The following is a 14,925-nucleotide window of genomic DNA, read 5'->3' as shown; positions in this document are numbered from 1 at the left end:
AGAAAGGTTCTTTTTGAGCACTGCAGAAACGGGAGCAGCTGCTGTGCTGTGTCACAGGGATGGGTGGGGAGGGAAGGATGGGTCAGTCATTGCAATGATCCATCCCAGCCGGTCTCTCAGCACACGCTGCAGCAGTGCCTCTGCTTAGGAAATTATAATAAACACCTAAATGCCATTAAAACAGCCCAGGACAGAGATTCCTGGCTTAATTTTCATTTGCAGTTAGGCAAAGGACACTCAAATCCCAGGGAAGGTGAGGAAAAACAGAGCAGTGGCTGCAGACTAGATGAGCCAGAATTCCAAATTTTCAGTATCATAATTTATTGCACAACACAACCTTTATATCCACGTTTTCTTCTATGTGTTTTAAATAAAAAACATACAGATTATATATTACCTGAACTGAAAAGTCAAAAGTACTAAGAAATAATACACTGCAGTACTCACAGTATTGAACATCACACATCAACATAATTATTAACAAAACACATTTGGAGAGAATTCCAAACCCTGATCATTAGCATCCAGGCTGGATTTTCAAAGGCATTACGGGTTACAATGCATAGACACATACAATTTATAATTCAGCAAAACAAAATCCATTTAGAAAAGTCACAGTGAAAGTGGAGGTAAACTTATCCTAAGCTCGTGTAAGTAAAATGAACTATGAATTGCTGTTCTGGAAAGTGATTTCCAGTTAGAGAATTATATACAGGAGATAGAATTATCCTCTGAAATCTGCTTATATGCAGAAAGATAATCAAAGACTGGAGGGATTTTTTTTTGTCATAGCCCAAAATTTAGAGCTATCTTGGGTTCTCTGTGCAGTGTGTGAAAACCTAAAAATCTTCAGGGCTCAGTAATGCCAACCACAGCTTAAAGCCAGTGGGGTCTATAAATTGTCCAGGGTAAAATGAAGTTACAAAACCTTTAATTACATCAGTAATGAGCTTTTTAATTAATCCAATGGAATGCAATATACAAATATTTCCTTTTTCTTTCTCTTTAAGATTATTTTGAAGCCACTTCAAGGGGGTTGGGGTTTTCTGTACTTCACAAAACAATCAGATTTTCAGACTTTTCTCCCTCTCAGTTTTGGGCTGAATTCAGTAGTTGAAATTTGGGATGTGGTTGCTGATGTCAGAAGTACAAAAAGACCTTCCAAAGAAAATATGATTCTGCAGTGGCTGCCTCTTCCAGCATGGAAAGGAATTTCCTACTGCTTTAGAGTGGAGAAGTATCTGAATATGAAGTTTGAATTTTGTTTTTCCTCCTATGACACCAAGAAGGGTCAAGAAGAAGGATAAAATTAAGATTTAATTGTCTGAAAAAGGTGAGGTGAAGGAAGCACTTGTCGTCTAATATCATCTGACTTTAAGTCTAAAATAAAGTTGAATATCACATAATGTAAAAAGAGTCAGTAGTAAAATAATATACATTAAATATTCCTCTTACTGCTGCTAATAGGAACATACAGACAGGGTTTTCTCATTTACCAAAAGCCTTTGCAAATAACCTGATTCTAAAGAGCTTTTTTTTTTTTTTTGTAGATATTGTAAACATTTAAAATTTCTAAGGCTAAAAACAGGCACAAGTCTTCCATGAACAGTTATTATTCCTAAAAGCATTAAGGAATATATTCCAGATCTGCTATTCCTTTTGATAACAACAGAAATAATTGAAGTACAACATTATAATTCACAACGTAGATTCTTAATTAAAAAAGAAATACAGCTTAACCCTGACAACAATTAATTATATATAAGGAATATTCCTTTTTTTTAATTATCTAGTACATCAAAATGACATTTCCAGATCTTTGTGTTGGGTGTGACTCAAACTTTATAAAGCTGAAGGAGGAACTAAAACATTTCTAAGAGGGTAAAACTGAAATGTCAGCTTTAGTAGCACCCCAGATTCTCAAAAATGCAGGAAAAATCTGCAATTCCATCCCGAAGCCACGTGGTTGGTGGCACCTTTGAGCAGATGTTCAGCCACTCCCCTCCATCCTTTGCATGAGGTGATTTTGTTTTGTGCCTCGTTAAGGTACCTGAGCCAACAGTCTGAGTTCAGGCTGGTTTGTCACGTTTCCAGAGGTTTTCCCAACCCCTGCCAGCAGGCTGATCCCAAGGAATGTGAGCAGCAAGGCAACTGCCGAGAACATTTGTCCTGTAAGTGCCACCACACTCATCACCAGGTGATCTTGAAAGAACATTTGTCCTCTAGAAGTCCTTTCACTCCTCAGTGCCACCACAACTCACCACCAGATGATCTTGAAAGAACATTTGTCCTTTAAAAGTCCTTTCACCTCTTATTGTGCCACCACACTCACCACAAGACAATGTTGGAAGAACATTTGTCCTTTAGGAGTCCTCTCACCCCTCAGTGCCACCACAACTCATGACCAGATGATCTTGAAAGAACATTTGTCCTCTAGGAGTCCTTTCACCCTTTTTAAGTGCCACCACACTCACCACCGCATGATATTGAAAGAACATTTGTCCTTTAGGAGTTCTCTCACCCCTCAGTGTCACCACACTCACCCCAAGGCGATGGTGAAAGAACATTTGTCCTCTAGGAGCCCTCAGTGCCACCACAACTCACCACCAATGATCTTGAAAGAACATTTTGTCCTCTAGAAGTCCTTTCACCCCTCAGTGCTACCACACTCACCACAAGGCAATGGTGAAAGAACATTTGTCCTCTAGAAGTCCTGTCACCCCTCAGTGCCACCACAACTCGCCACCAATGATCTTGAAAGAACATTTATCCTCTAGAAGTCCTTTCACTCCTTGATGTGTCACCACACTCACCACAAGGTGATCTTGAAAGAACATTTGTCCTTTAGGAGCCCTCAGTGCCACCACACTCACCACAAGGAGATGGTGAAAGAACATTTGTCCTTTAGGAGCCCTCAGTGCCACCACACTCACCACAAGGCGATGGTGAAAGAACATTTGTCCTCTAGAAGTCCTCTCACCCCTCTTTACCACCACAACCCACCACCAGGCGACTTAGAAAGAACATTTATCCTCTACAAGTCCTCTCACCCCTCGATGTGCCACCACCAGGTGACCCTGAAAGCGCATTTGTCCTGTGGCAGTCCCCTGACCCTTTTCTGTGCCCCCAGTCACCACCAGGTGATCTTGAACTCATAGATGGGGCGCTTGCAGTAGTAGTGGTTGATGAGGTGCTTGTCGCAGACGCCGATGCACTGGTGCTCCACGGTGATGCCGCGCGCCGACAGGTCGCTGACGATGCAGTGCAGGAGGTCGTAGACGTCGGCCACGGCCTCCCAGGGCCCGAAGGACACGTCCACCTCGCAGTGGTGCTCAAAGAGCTTGGCCTCGCTCTCGCTGCGCTCGAAGCGCAGGGAGTTGAAGTGGGGGCACTCGTAGGGAGTGATGGGCATCTCCTCCTTGAACACGCACACCTTGAGCTTGGCAAACCTGGCCTTCCTCTGCATGGCCCGCAGCTTGGCGATCTCGATGATCCGCTCCAGGTGGTCTGCGAAGGACGCGGGTGGAGCGTCCCGAGGAAGGGCAAGGGAAAGAGATCAAAAACAATTATTTCATGTGAAACGTTTCACTGCAGCTGCTCTCAGCAGCATATCAGCAGCATGGAGCAAAGTATAGAATAATGAAATCAATCTCTTTGTCTGGCGAGCTTGGTGGCCTTATTTTATTTAAAAAATATATAAATTCATATATAATTACAGAATCATTCTATTCTATTCTATTCTATTCTATTCTATTCTATTCTATTCTATTCTATTCTATTCTATATATGTGTACATATAATTATAAATAATAAAAAATATAATATTATATATTGTATAATATATATAACGAAATATAGAATAATCAAATCAATCTCAGTTATCTGGTGAGCTTGGTGGCATTATTATATAAAAGAATTATAAATTAATGTATTATATTATCATATATAAAATATATATTAAATTATATACATTATACAATTATATAAAATCTAGAATAATCAAATCAATCTCGGTTATCTGGTGAGTTTGGTGGCCTTATTATATTAAAAATATATAAATTAATATATTATATAATCATATATAAAATATATATTAAATTATATACATTATATAATTATATAAAATCTACAATAACTAAATAAATCTCAGTTATCTGGTGAGCTTGGTGGCCTTATTATATTAAAAAATATAATATATATAAAATATAAATATATATACTATATTGTATATATATTATATATACAATATAAAATATATATAGTAGATATTTTATATTATATATATAAAATATATATTAAATTATATACATTATATAAATATATAAAATCTAGAATAATCAAATCACTCTCGGTTATCTGGTGAGCCTGGTGGCCTTATTATATTATATTATATATATATATATATATATATATATATATATATATATATATATATATATATAAAGACATAATTATATAATTAATGTATATTATATAATTATATAATGTATAGAATAATCAAATAGACCTCAGTTATCTGGTGAGCTTGATGGCCTTATTACATGGCCAAGCTATCTGGCCTCACTACAAGGCCAAGTTTATTCACTTGCAGGTCCTGACAGAACAAATGCAGACAAACCCACTCATTTGATAACATTTCAGCCTAACCTTGCTCCCTTCTAAGCACACAAATCCACACTCTGGGATGCAGCAGGATGTGGAGACCTCAAAGATCCAAACAGCATAAAAAATACAGAATAAACTTCCCAGCAGCAATGGGCTCAGTCTGAGAGCTGAGAGCAGACTGAAAGCAGAGGTTTAACACTGCAACCCCACCAGAAGAAACAGCCAGTGCTACTTTGTTTATTTACCTTTGTAATATGGCATTAGGCCCAGGAAAGCTTGTCTAACTTTTTCTCCTTTAAGAGGCTGGATATCCTCTAGATTGTCTAGCAAGGGTCCTATGGAATAATACTGAGCTTCCTTGTACACTGACCTCACTCGCTCTCGGGGGGGCAGCTCACCCGACCGTAGGAAGTTTAGTATGTCTCTAAAAAAAAGAGCAAAAATATCATTAACAAACACATTTCTGCCAAAACTGCTGCAGGTGGGAAAGGACAGGAAATGTTGGATATTCACTGTTTGCTCTATTGAGACAGTAACTGAGATAAATGAGCCATATTCCCAACATTTGTTTGTAAAACCGTTTGCCACGTTCAGCTTTCCAAGCCATTATTTCACATTTTGCCTCAGCTGATGTCAAAACTCATATGAAGAAATATCAGTGGATTTTAAACCAAACATTCATTGTGGAGGAAACCATTTATAACACAGAAGAGGCCAGAGTGTTTCATGGGAAAGAAATTGTGGTCACTGTATTTCAAATTTAGGTCTGGGACAAAATAAACTTCTGCATTTTCCCAGAGAATCATTTTCATGGACATTTTATTCCACACAGATCCAGCTGAATGGATGGGACATCTGCAAAGGAGGTTTCTCATCACAGATCATCAAGAATCAGAATTTTTTAAAAAGAGAGAGAACATTTCCTCGTAGTTTTGAAACACTGTTCAGCAACAGGATCTTTTGACAGAGAGAAAAATCACTTTATAAGTATTAATCAACAAAACCTTTATCAAATAAACAAAAAAAAATCACTTTATAAGTGTTAACCAAGAAAATCTTATCAAATTAAAAAGCATTACTACAATCTTAGAATGACAACAAATACAGCACCTGCTAACCTGGCTCTCTGTTCCAGCTGTATTTTCAATGAGGTTGATAACATCACAAATTAATTGGTTTTCCAACAATTGCCTCATGTAAAGACAGAATTATTTTAAAGTAAACACAGTGGTTTAATCTACCTCTGTCCCAGATTATGGTACAACCCAAAAGTGTTTTGAAAATAATTCAAAGCTCCTCTGTTGAAGGCAATAAGGAAATGTCTATAAAGGAGCAACAAGAAATTTGGAATAAATTGCAATGTGTTCTTTGGGCAAAGACCTGAATCCAGGAACACTGATCATCTTTCTTAGCAATCTCACCCCAGCTCAAACACAGCATTAGTAATCATGGTTAGTTTAATTAAAAATAAAATTAAAGCTGAGCAGGAAGGAAGGAATCCTGGAGGTGAAGAAATATGGCACTAGCAACAAAAATAATTTAGAAAAAGAAATTCTTTAAAGGCTTGTGCTTTATTTTAGCAGTTATATCCCATTTAAAGATTGAAAACATCATATTTACAACTGTGTAAAAATCCTAGATTAATTCCTTCCATTCCCTCTTCCTTACAGATACTGAATATCAATTAAAACCCAGTGTTGTGCAAGAAGTTTCCTATTTCCAAACACTTCTTTAAACCATCCAAACAACTTGATACCTTGAAAGGAGATACTCTAGGGGAGACAATGCACAAATTCAAGGAGATACTCTAGGGGAGACAATGCACAAATCCAAAGCATTTCGTGTGTTTCTTTTCCCATTGCACAACCAACAAAGAATTTTTAACTGCAGTTACTCCTGTGATGCTTTGAAGGTGTGCAATGTTAAATGCTGCACTTTAAGATAAAGAGCTGTTAAAAACAAGTTTAAAAGGTTACATTTAAAGGGAGGTGGAAACCTAAAGTTGGTTACATTTTACTGACCAATAAGAAAAATTAAGGTATGGATACTGAGAAATGAACATTTAGGTCAGTGTATGGGGTAACACTTGGGGGGGTGATTCCTGGCCTCTGATTAATCATTTGATGTCCTGGACAGAAAGTTCTAGATGGAGGGGATGGGATGCTGAGTTACATTTAAAGGGAGGTGGAAACCTAAAGCAGATAACATTTACTGATCAATAAGATAAATTAAGGGATGGGTACTGGGAAATGGACATTTAGGTCAGTGTATGGGGTACCACTTGGGGGGTTGATCCCTGGCCTCTGGCCAATCACTTCATGTCCTGGACAGAAAGTTCTAGATGGAGGGGATGGGATGCTGAGTGACTGACAGAGAGCCAGGGTGAGGATTTGAGGATGATCTCAGCAAAGGAAAGGGATTACACAGGTAAAGGGAGGGGGTACAATCTGGGGTAAACCATTTGGGAAAACTACTGGGATACAAAACCAAACTATCACAAAGTATTACAAAGTATAAAAGCACAGCACATACCCAAAGTAGGTGCCATCCCTGTCGATGAAGTACCTGCCCTCAGCGTCTGTGGGGATGTAGTGCCTGCCACTGAACATGGCTGCCAGCATGGTGTCCTCGTACCTGCGCAGCGTGGACAGTCTGGTGGTGAAGAACATCCCCCCCACGTTCAGTGGGACAACTTCTGGGAACTGCAAAAGCAACCAGGACATCAGAGAGGAGCTGCCAAAGGACACTTGCAGTTTGTCAATGTGTGGTTCCTGCCCCACTGCCACGGATCAGGGAGCTCTGAGGGGTGAAATTTTGGATGTTTGGCTGCTGGGAGGAATCAGTGAGTGGTTTAATTGTAGCTGGGAATCTGAAACAGCAGAAATCACTCAGCTGGAATAGCAGATATTTGAGATATTAATGCCTCCTCTTGGCTCTTTTGGGGAAAGGAAACAAAACAAAACCTCTTTCCCAGTCTTACACAGAGAGGAAAAAAAAAAAAAAGGGAAGAAATCTCAGGTCAACCTTGGGACTTGCACTCTGCTGGTCCTTTACACAACCAGACTATACTATACACTGCAAAAAAAAAAAATTGCATTTGTTTACATCAGGCCTAAATCTTACTATCACATCCCAGGCTGCCTTAAGGACCAGAATAAACACTTAACTGCATGTCTCCATCCAAACCTGGATGGAATTTGTAAGTAAAGCTGCCGAGCTACTCAAATACATTCAAGAGACTGAGTTTTATTCAAATCCTGAATTCCTCAGCACCTGAGCAGTCTGTGCTGCCGCGATCATGCCCGTCTCAGGTGAGCTCTTACCTGCTGGGGCAGCAGAGGTAGCGCTTGTGCTGCCTGGGTGGCGGTGGGAGTGGCCGGCTCTTGGAAATCATCGTCTGCATCCGAGCTCGACATGGCATCATCCGGGGTGGCACTCGCTTTGCTCTGCCCCGTGACTACCACCATCCCTCTGGCTCTGGGGAGCAGCTCTGCTGGGTAGGAGGCCGTGGCACTGCTGAAGGGAGACCCAAATGAATCTAACCCGGATTACCCCGATGGCTGCGCGCTCCCCGCGGCGGCCGCGTCACCCCGAGCGCTCCCACAGCAGCAGGGGCGGTATTGCCGGGAGGAGGATGAGGAGGAGGAGCAGGGATGAGCAGGGATGAGCAGGGATGCCGGGCACCCCCGGAGAGGCTGCGGGCACAGCTGCTGCGAGGCCCTCCAGCCGCCGAGCCGCTGGCAGGGGCTGGGAGAGCCCGGCATCCATTGGCTGCACGGTGCAGGGAGCGATTGGCTCCGGCGCGGCTTTGCAGGAAAATGTCATTTGCTGCGAGGATTTGGGTGGCCGCTGTCCCAGCCTGTCCCTCGCCAGGGGCGGGATGCAGGAACCCGGCCCTGCCAGGGGCGGGATGCGGGGACGCGTCCGTGCCACATTGGCGACACCCGGCTCGTCTGTCACCTTCAGACGGGCACGGGGAGAGCTCTGGAATTCCCTGGGAATGGGAAAAGCGGGATTGCTCTGCAGCCGGGGACAGCAGGCGTTCCCCTGCCCGCTGCATCACAGCACAGCACACACAGGGTGTGGGACACGAATATTGAGCTCTCACAGCACACACGGGGTGTGAGACACGAATATTGAACTCTCACAGCACACACGGGGTGTGGACACGAATATTGAGCTCTCACAGCACACACGGGGTGTGAGACACGAATATTGAGCTCTCACAGCACACACGGGATGTGGGACACGAATATTGAACTCTCACAGCACACACGGGGTGTGGGACACGAATATTGAGCTCTCACAGCACACACGCGTGTGAGACACGAATATTGAACTCTCACAGCACACATGCGTGTGAGACACGAATATTGAGCTCTCACAGCACACACGGGGTGTGGGACACGAATATTGAACTCTCACAGCACACACGCGTGTGAGACACGAATATTGAACTCTCACAGCACACACGGGGTGTGGGACACGAATATTGAACTCTCACAGCACACACGGGGTGTGGGACACGAATATTGAACTCTCACAGCACACACGGGGTGTGGGACACGAATATTGAGCTCTCACAGCACACACGGGGTGTGGGACACGAATATTGAGCTCTCACAGCACACACGGGGTGTGGGACACGAATATTGAACTCTCACAGCACACACGGGGTGTGAGACACGAATATTGAGCTCTCACAGCACACACGGGATGTGGGACAGGAATATTTAACTCTCCTTAGCACGCTGCTAATTATCATCTCAATTTAACACTTTGAGGCTTCTCAGCCCATCCTCAGCGGGAGAATGGGATGCACGGACAGACTGCACCACAAAAATAATAATTGCAAGGGAAGCCCGCTGCTCTCCTTACACTGCATTATGTAAAATCCCTGTTGTCCAGCGGCATCGCTACTCCCTAACAAAGACATTTCACCACCAGAGGCTTTCTCCACCTCCAAACCTTCTCTCAAACCAGTATAAAATACAGAAAGAGGAAGATTATTTGTACAAGCACATCTGGCACATTTATTTATTAACTTAAGGATGCTTCCCTTCAAAATCAGGAAGAAAAAATGACATAAAATTTTTTAAAACCTGCCTTAATAATGGTGCTAACAGTCATTGTGCACACTGTTAGATCTCAACTCTTAAAGGAAATATTGAGTTCAGAGGGAACCCAGACAGAGCTGGGATGCTCCTGAACAAAACAGGAACTTCATGGAGACAGGATCATCTCCACATCTCCTGAAAATCTCCACATTCTGTGGGGGTGTCCACAAAATTTGGAGATGAATCCTAGATCCTGTTTAACACCCTAGTAAACACAGAGAAGTAGCTACTGTGAAGTTCCAAACATCATTAAGAGGGTTGGCTCAGCTCAGAGAGAGATTTAATTTCTCTTTTCTCTACAGTTCAGAATCATTTTTCCACCCCAGCCCAATGCACAGGCAGATAAATAAGGATGGAAGAGCTTCTGAAGGGCCACACCCTATTAACAATTTTAATATTTGTCCTAAAAGAAAGTTTATTCTGACATCATCAGTTATCCAAACAACTCAACTATGCCTCACAGATAAAGAATAGACTCAATATAAATTAAAGATTCTTTTGCTAGGGATTCCTTTAAATAAATAAACAAATTATCAGCCAGAAAAACTTACAGATCAGCATTTATAAGATGCACAGTCAAAAATTGAGGGTGAGCATGTATTTACTGTGAAAGTAATTATTTATAAAGCTGCCACTTGACACCAGTGCTTTGGCTGCTATTTCTAGTTCTCTTTAGAGTACTCAAAAGAACAGAAGATTGATCAAAAATGTGTTCTTGGTCTGCATTTTTCAAGGATGTCCCATAGATTTCACTAAATGGAATTTAGTGTGAATAAACAACATTCACTCCATTAACTATGTCAGCATTATTGACCACAGAATGGGTTTTGGGGTAAGTTCATCCATTTGGCACTGCACCAAAAAGGTCTCTTTCCTAAAAGAGCTAGAGGAAAAGAGAAAAGAGATTTTTCTCCCTCTTTCATAATCTTCAATATGACACTAAGGTTTAAAAAAAAAGCCATGAGACAGCATGAATTATGTTGTGCTCAGGATACCAACCTTCTGTGCCATTGGAACATCCACACAGAACAACCCCTCAATAAAGAGGTTTAGGCCATGATGAGAGCAGGATTTGGAGAACCAGGAGTGGCAATAAAAAGATCAATGAGTGACCAGCTGAACCTGTTTTCTGATGTTCATTAAAAGGTGAGTGAAGTCTCTCTCTGGGCTGGCTTCACCAGTTCACCCAGGGAGCAGTGAAACAGAGCTGTGCTGACAGGAGCAGAGTCCTCCTGAAAGAAAATCACAAGTTAATCACATTTCATGAAGAAAACACATCCACCTGAACCCCACAACAGTTTGGGTTGAACTGGACCTTAAGGATCCTCCAATTCCACCCCCCTGCCATATCCACAGACCAGGCTGCTCCAAGCCCCATCCAAACCCGGGCTGATCCTTTTCTTTGCACTCAAAGCACCTGCAATAATTATTTTAAACTATGTGCAGAAATATTCCTTTGTTAAATCTCGTATTAAATTTACAGAATTTATTTATTTAAACTAAGCAAATGCCTCCATTTCACTTTCAAATACATCTAGGTCTAGATCAACAGAAAACACCACCAATAAATAAAATTATCATTGAATCAAATATCACATCAGCATCATTCAACTCTACCAGAAATGCTTCCTTCCAGTCCTTCACCTGCCATTTAAAAGCAGGGATTGTTTCCTGGAGCTTTGTTGGGGACAGCTCAGTAAATGAGCTGGCCCTGCCAGTTTGCCTTCATTCCCCAGAGAATGACAGCAACCTTTGAACTGGGCTTGATGCTGAGTTTTATAAGAGCTTTTCAAGGCTCTGCTGTTCTCTCAGCTTCTCCATATTGGTTTAAACAACTTTTTCTTAAATACCTTCTGAGGTTGCACCAGTGTTGGCAAAGTTACAAACCCAAAAAAAGTTACATACCAACAAAGAAATGACATATTGGTTATACAGTCAAAGCGTTTTCTAGCAAGGTTTTGATGAACATCACAGGAGTCTCACACAAACTCCTGTCCAAAGGTAACTCTTTGGGATGTGCTTTTATGAGAAGTTAGAAGGCTCCCCCTTTTAGAGAGAAACTGGGGTAAATGAGACCTGATTTAGGAAAGTCTGCATCACCAACTTCAAGAGACACAGATGATTGTAAGGTTTGTGTGAACACAGAGGGAAAAGACACAACATCCAGTAAATTCCAATGAATCTGTGTCAAAGAAACATCCTGGAAGAGGGGCAATAAACTGGACTGTAAAATCCCATCATCATAGTCACAAACACCACAGAGTATGATGAAAGGGCTGTGTAACTCAACTTTACAGCTGAGAGCAAAGACAGCTGTAGGGATGGGCAGCATGGGAGTGTCCATCCCAGTGATACTGCAGGACAGCAGGGACACCGGGCTGGGGGCTGGAGTGACCATGGTGAAGGACAGAGGGGCTGCACTCACGGGTGCTGGCACTGCCCCTCGTGGAATCCCAGAGATCTCAGGATACCGGGGCTGGCACTGCCCCTCACGGAATCCCGCAGCTCTCAGGACACCGGGGCTGGCACTGCCCCTCACGGAATCCCACAGCTTTGAGAACACCGGGGCTGGCACTGCCCCTCATGGAATCCCGCAGCTCTCAGGACACCGGGGCTGCCACTGCCCCTCATGGAATCCCACAGCTTTGAGAACACCGGGGCAGCTCTCACTGGTGCTGGCACTGCCCCTCACGGAATCCCGCAGCTCTCAGAGCTCGGAGCCGCCTGACAGCTGTAGGAGCACAGGCATCACCACAGGGGCAGCACAAACCAGGCGGCGGGCACGCCAACACTCAGGCAAATAACCAATAATTCATTCATAACTAATTAAACATTAAACTCTCATAATGCCACGGGGACACAGCCTGACCGGCAGCACCGCTCGCGAGGGGCTGCCCCGGCCGCGGTCCCTCCGCTCCCCTCACCCCTGCAGCCCCGCGGCCTCCCCGGCGCTCCCTCACCTGCCGCGGGTCGGTAGCGGAGCCCCGCCGGGGATGGAGGCAGGCGATGAGGGAGAGCTGAGGGCAGCGGGGCCGGCTGTCCCCGCCCGCGCTCACCTGCTGCCCGCCCGCGGCCGCCGCTCCGCTCCGCTCCGGCCCGGGGGAGCGGCCGCGCCCCCGCGTCACGTACGGGCCCATCCGGGTCCCGGCGGGAGGAGCCGCCCCGGCGGCGGCACCGGGGCGATCCCGGGCGGCTCCGGGGAAGCGCCGGGAATGAACGGGGGAAGGAGCGGGGTTCGGAGCGGCCTCGGGAGCGGCGGGGCCGCGCTGCCCTCAGGCGGCCCCAGGAGCACGGGGATCGCCCGCCCTTCCTCACGGCACTGCGGGTTTGTCAGCACCACACACGAGAAATGGAGAAACGGAGGAAAAGCAAAACTCTGTCACATCCACAGTGCGAGGAAATAGAAATGTTTTGGCACCAACTCCTCTCCACACCAGTGGGGAAGGCTGAAACCGCCTTCACCGCCCTGAACCAGCGAGGGGAGCAGAAACTGAGCCACAACGACCATCCCAAAAATAACTCATGGAATAATCATGTTCTGCGTTGTATCCTAAAGATCGAAACTTTAGGGTACAACTCACAGCAGTTTTCCCCCAGCAGAGCATCTCCGAACAAAATTGCTGTTAAGGAAAAAAATTCAAGAGTCTAAAATTACCTACTTCTACTTGCAGCAAACAAATCTCACATTACACCTCTCAGTGGGACACTCCAATTTACAATTCCTTCATCACCCAGCTATTAAAAGCAAACAAAAACCATTAAATTGCAAACCTTAAAATCAGATCCAAACCCATGACAGCATATCTTCCCTCACATCAATATCTTGAATTATTACTAACACAGCAATATCCTGAATTATGTCAATTTTAACTTGGAAACAAGACCATTAATTAAGAAATAAATAAACAAAAAATCACATTTAAAGCATTTATTTTGAAAAATAAAATACAAAAGATCATTGAATTGTAATTGTACATGTAATTTATCAACTTTTTTTTCTTTTTAAATAAAAGATATTTAACATTTTTCACATATGAATAAAACAAACAACTTTTCCACCAAGAATCTTTCAGGACAAGCACAGACCACTCTTGAAAGCTTTGTACATTCAAAACCAAACTGCTACAAGAAACAAAAAAAAAAAATCTGAAGATGGAGCCCTGTAATTAAAACAGAGGAGCAATTTCAGAGACAGGCATTGCTTCTGCATTTTTTAAAACCTTAAAAAAAAATAATTGTGTGAATGTAATGCAGTTCTACATTAACATCTGTGATTTTTTTTTGTTTTGTTTTTTAACAGGTTTACATGCGCTCACAACAGCAAAATTTGGAACAAAAACAGATGAAAGAAAGAGGAGAGAACATTCTGAAGAGAGCAGGCCAAGAGCAGCACATCTCTGATGCCAGGGGGACAGGCCTGAGGGATCCTTCCCATGGAAAAGGCAGCAGCTGATCTTCTAAGGAAAAACAAATAAAGTTATGTTGGAATATTTCCTGGTGATATTCAGCTTTTTATCCTGGACAGCATTTTGGAATTACAAATATTGCAGAATTAAGAGCAGCCACTGCTGTCTCAGCAGGTGGAAATCACTGCCAGGACAAATCCCACTGTAAGGAATGGAGCTGCTTGTCCCTCCTTTATCATTGAGAGACTGCTTGCAGCATGGTACAAAAATAAATAAAATATTGTTTTTCCACTGACATCCCAAAGCCTTGTGAGCCAGTGGGAAGTTATGCTGGGAAGTTCCCAGTTTGGTTTCTTCAGACAGAAATATTGCAGGTTGAAACCCATTTTTCAGAGCTAAGTGGCAAAGTGAGGTTGATGCTTTCATTATTTCAAATTGACTGTGTGAACAGATGATGGTTTCTCTATTGATTTCACAGTCAAGGTCTGTAATTCATCTCTGGGAAGATTTTAGAGCCATTATTTCTACACAGAGCAGTGCTTTTGGCTATATTTAGGGTGTTTATATTTATGGCCACATAAGGATCTATTTTGGGGATATTTGTAGGGCACACTGCTTTGGGCTATTTTTAAACTGGATTTAAATTTTGCCATCTTTTGTTGTCAGGCCAGAACATCTGATAGCAGAATAATCCTGGATTAACACAGGAAATCTTGTATCACTCATTCCTTAACTGGTCTGGAATTTACTCAGCTCCCTGCAAAATTTTGTCACTGTTGATTCAGTGACTAAAATGC

The 14,925-nt window shown here is 43.0% G+C and overlaps 2 protein-coding genes across 10 annotated transcripts in view; both read right to left on the bottom strand.

Moving 5' to 3' along the window:
• Window positions 1-297: 297 nt before the first annotated feature.
• KCTD7 (potassium channel tetramerization domain containing 7) lies at window positions 298-12,785 on the bottom strand. Its single transcript, XM_059486906.1, has 6 exons — window positions 12,683-12,785; window positions 10,722-10,954; window positions 7,929-8,121; window positions 7,138-7,307; window positions 4,851-5,029; window positions 298-3,507 (listed from the first exon to the last, which is right to left on the bottom strand). The coding sequence occupies exons 2-6, from the start codon at window positions 10,739-10,741 to the stop codon at window positions 3,131-3,133; spliced, it is 939 nt and encodes a 312-aa protein (XP_059342889.1). The 5' UTR covers window positions 10,742-10,954; window positions 12,683-12,785; the 3' UTR covers window positions 298-3,130.
• An 850-nt stretch (window positions 12,786-13,635) lies between these two features.
• The window catches only part of TPST1 (tyrosylprotein sulfotransferase 1), a 33,633-nt gene continuing 32,343 nt past the window's right edge, over window positions 13,636-14,925 (bottom strand). For 6 of the 9 annotated variants that reach the window (XR_009419858.1, XR_009419857.1, XR_009419856.1 and 3 more), the window contains one exon: window positions 13,636-14,179. The gene's annotated coding sequence lies outside the window, so the exon portion shown is untranslated. The remainder of the gene's footprint in view (window positions 14,180-14,925) is intronic. The other 3 variants (XR_009419860.1, XR_009419862.1, XM_059487178.1) reach the window with 1 other exon arrangement.

The sequence above is a fragment of the Ammospiza nelsoni genome, chromosome 21, assembly GCF_027579445.1.
Source record: "Ammospiza nelsoni isolate bAmmNel1 chromosome 21, bAmmNel1.pri, whole genome shotgun sequence".
NCBI lineage: Eukaryota > Metazoa > Chordata > Aves > Passeriformes > Passerellidae > Ammospiza > Ammospiza nelsoni.
Note: the sequence above shows the minus strand (reverse complement) of the source record. Positions and strands in the feature narration are given on the sequence as shown.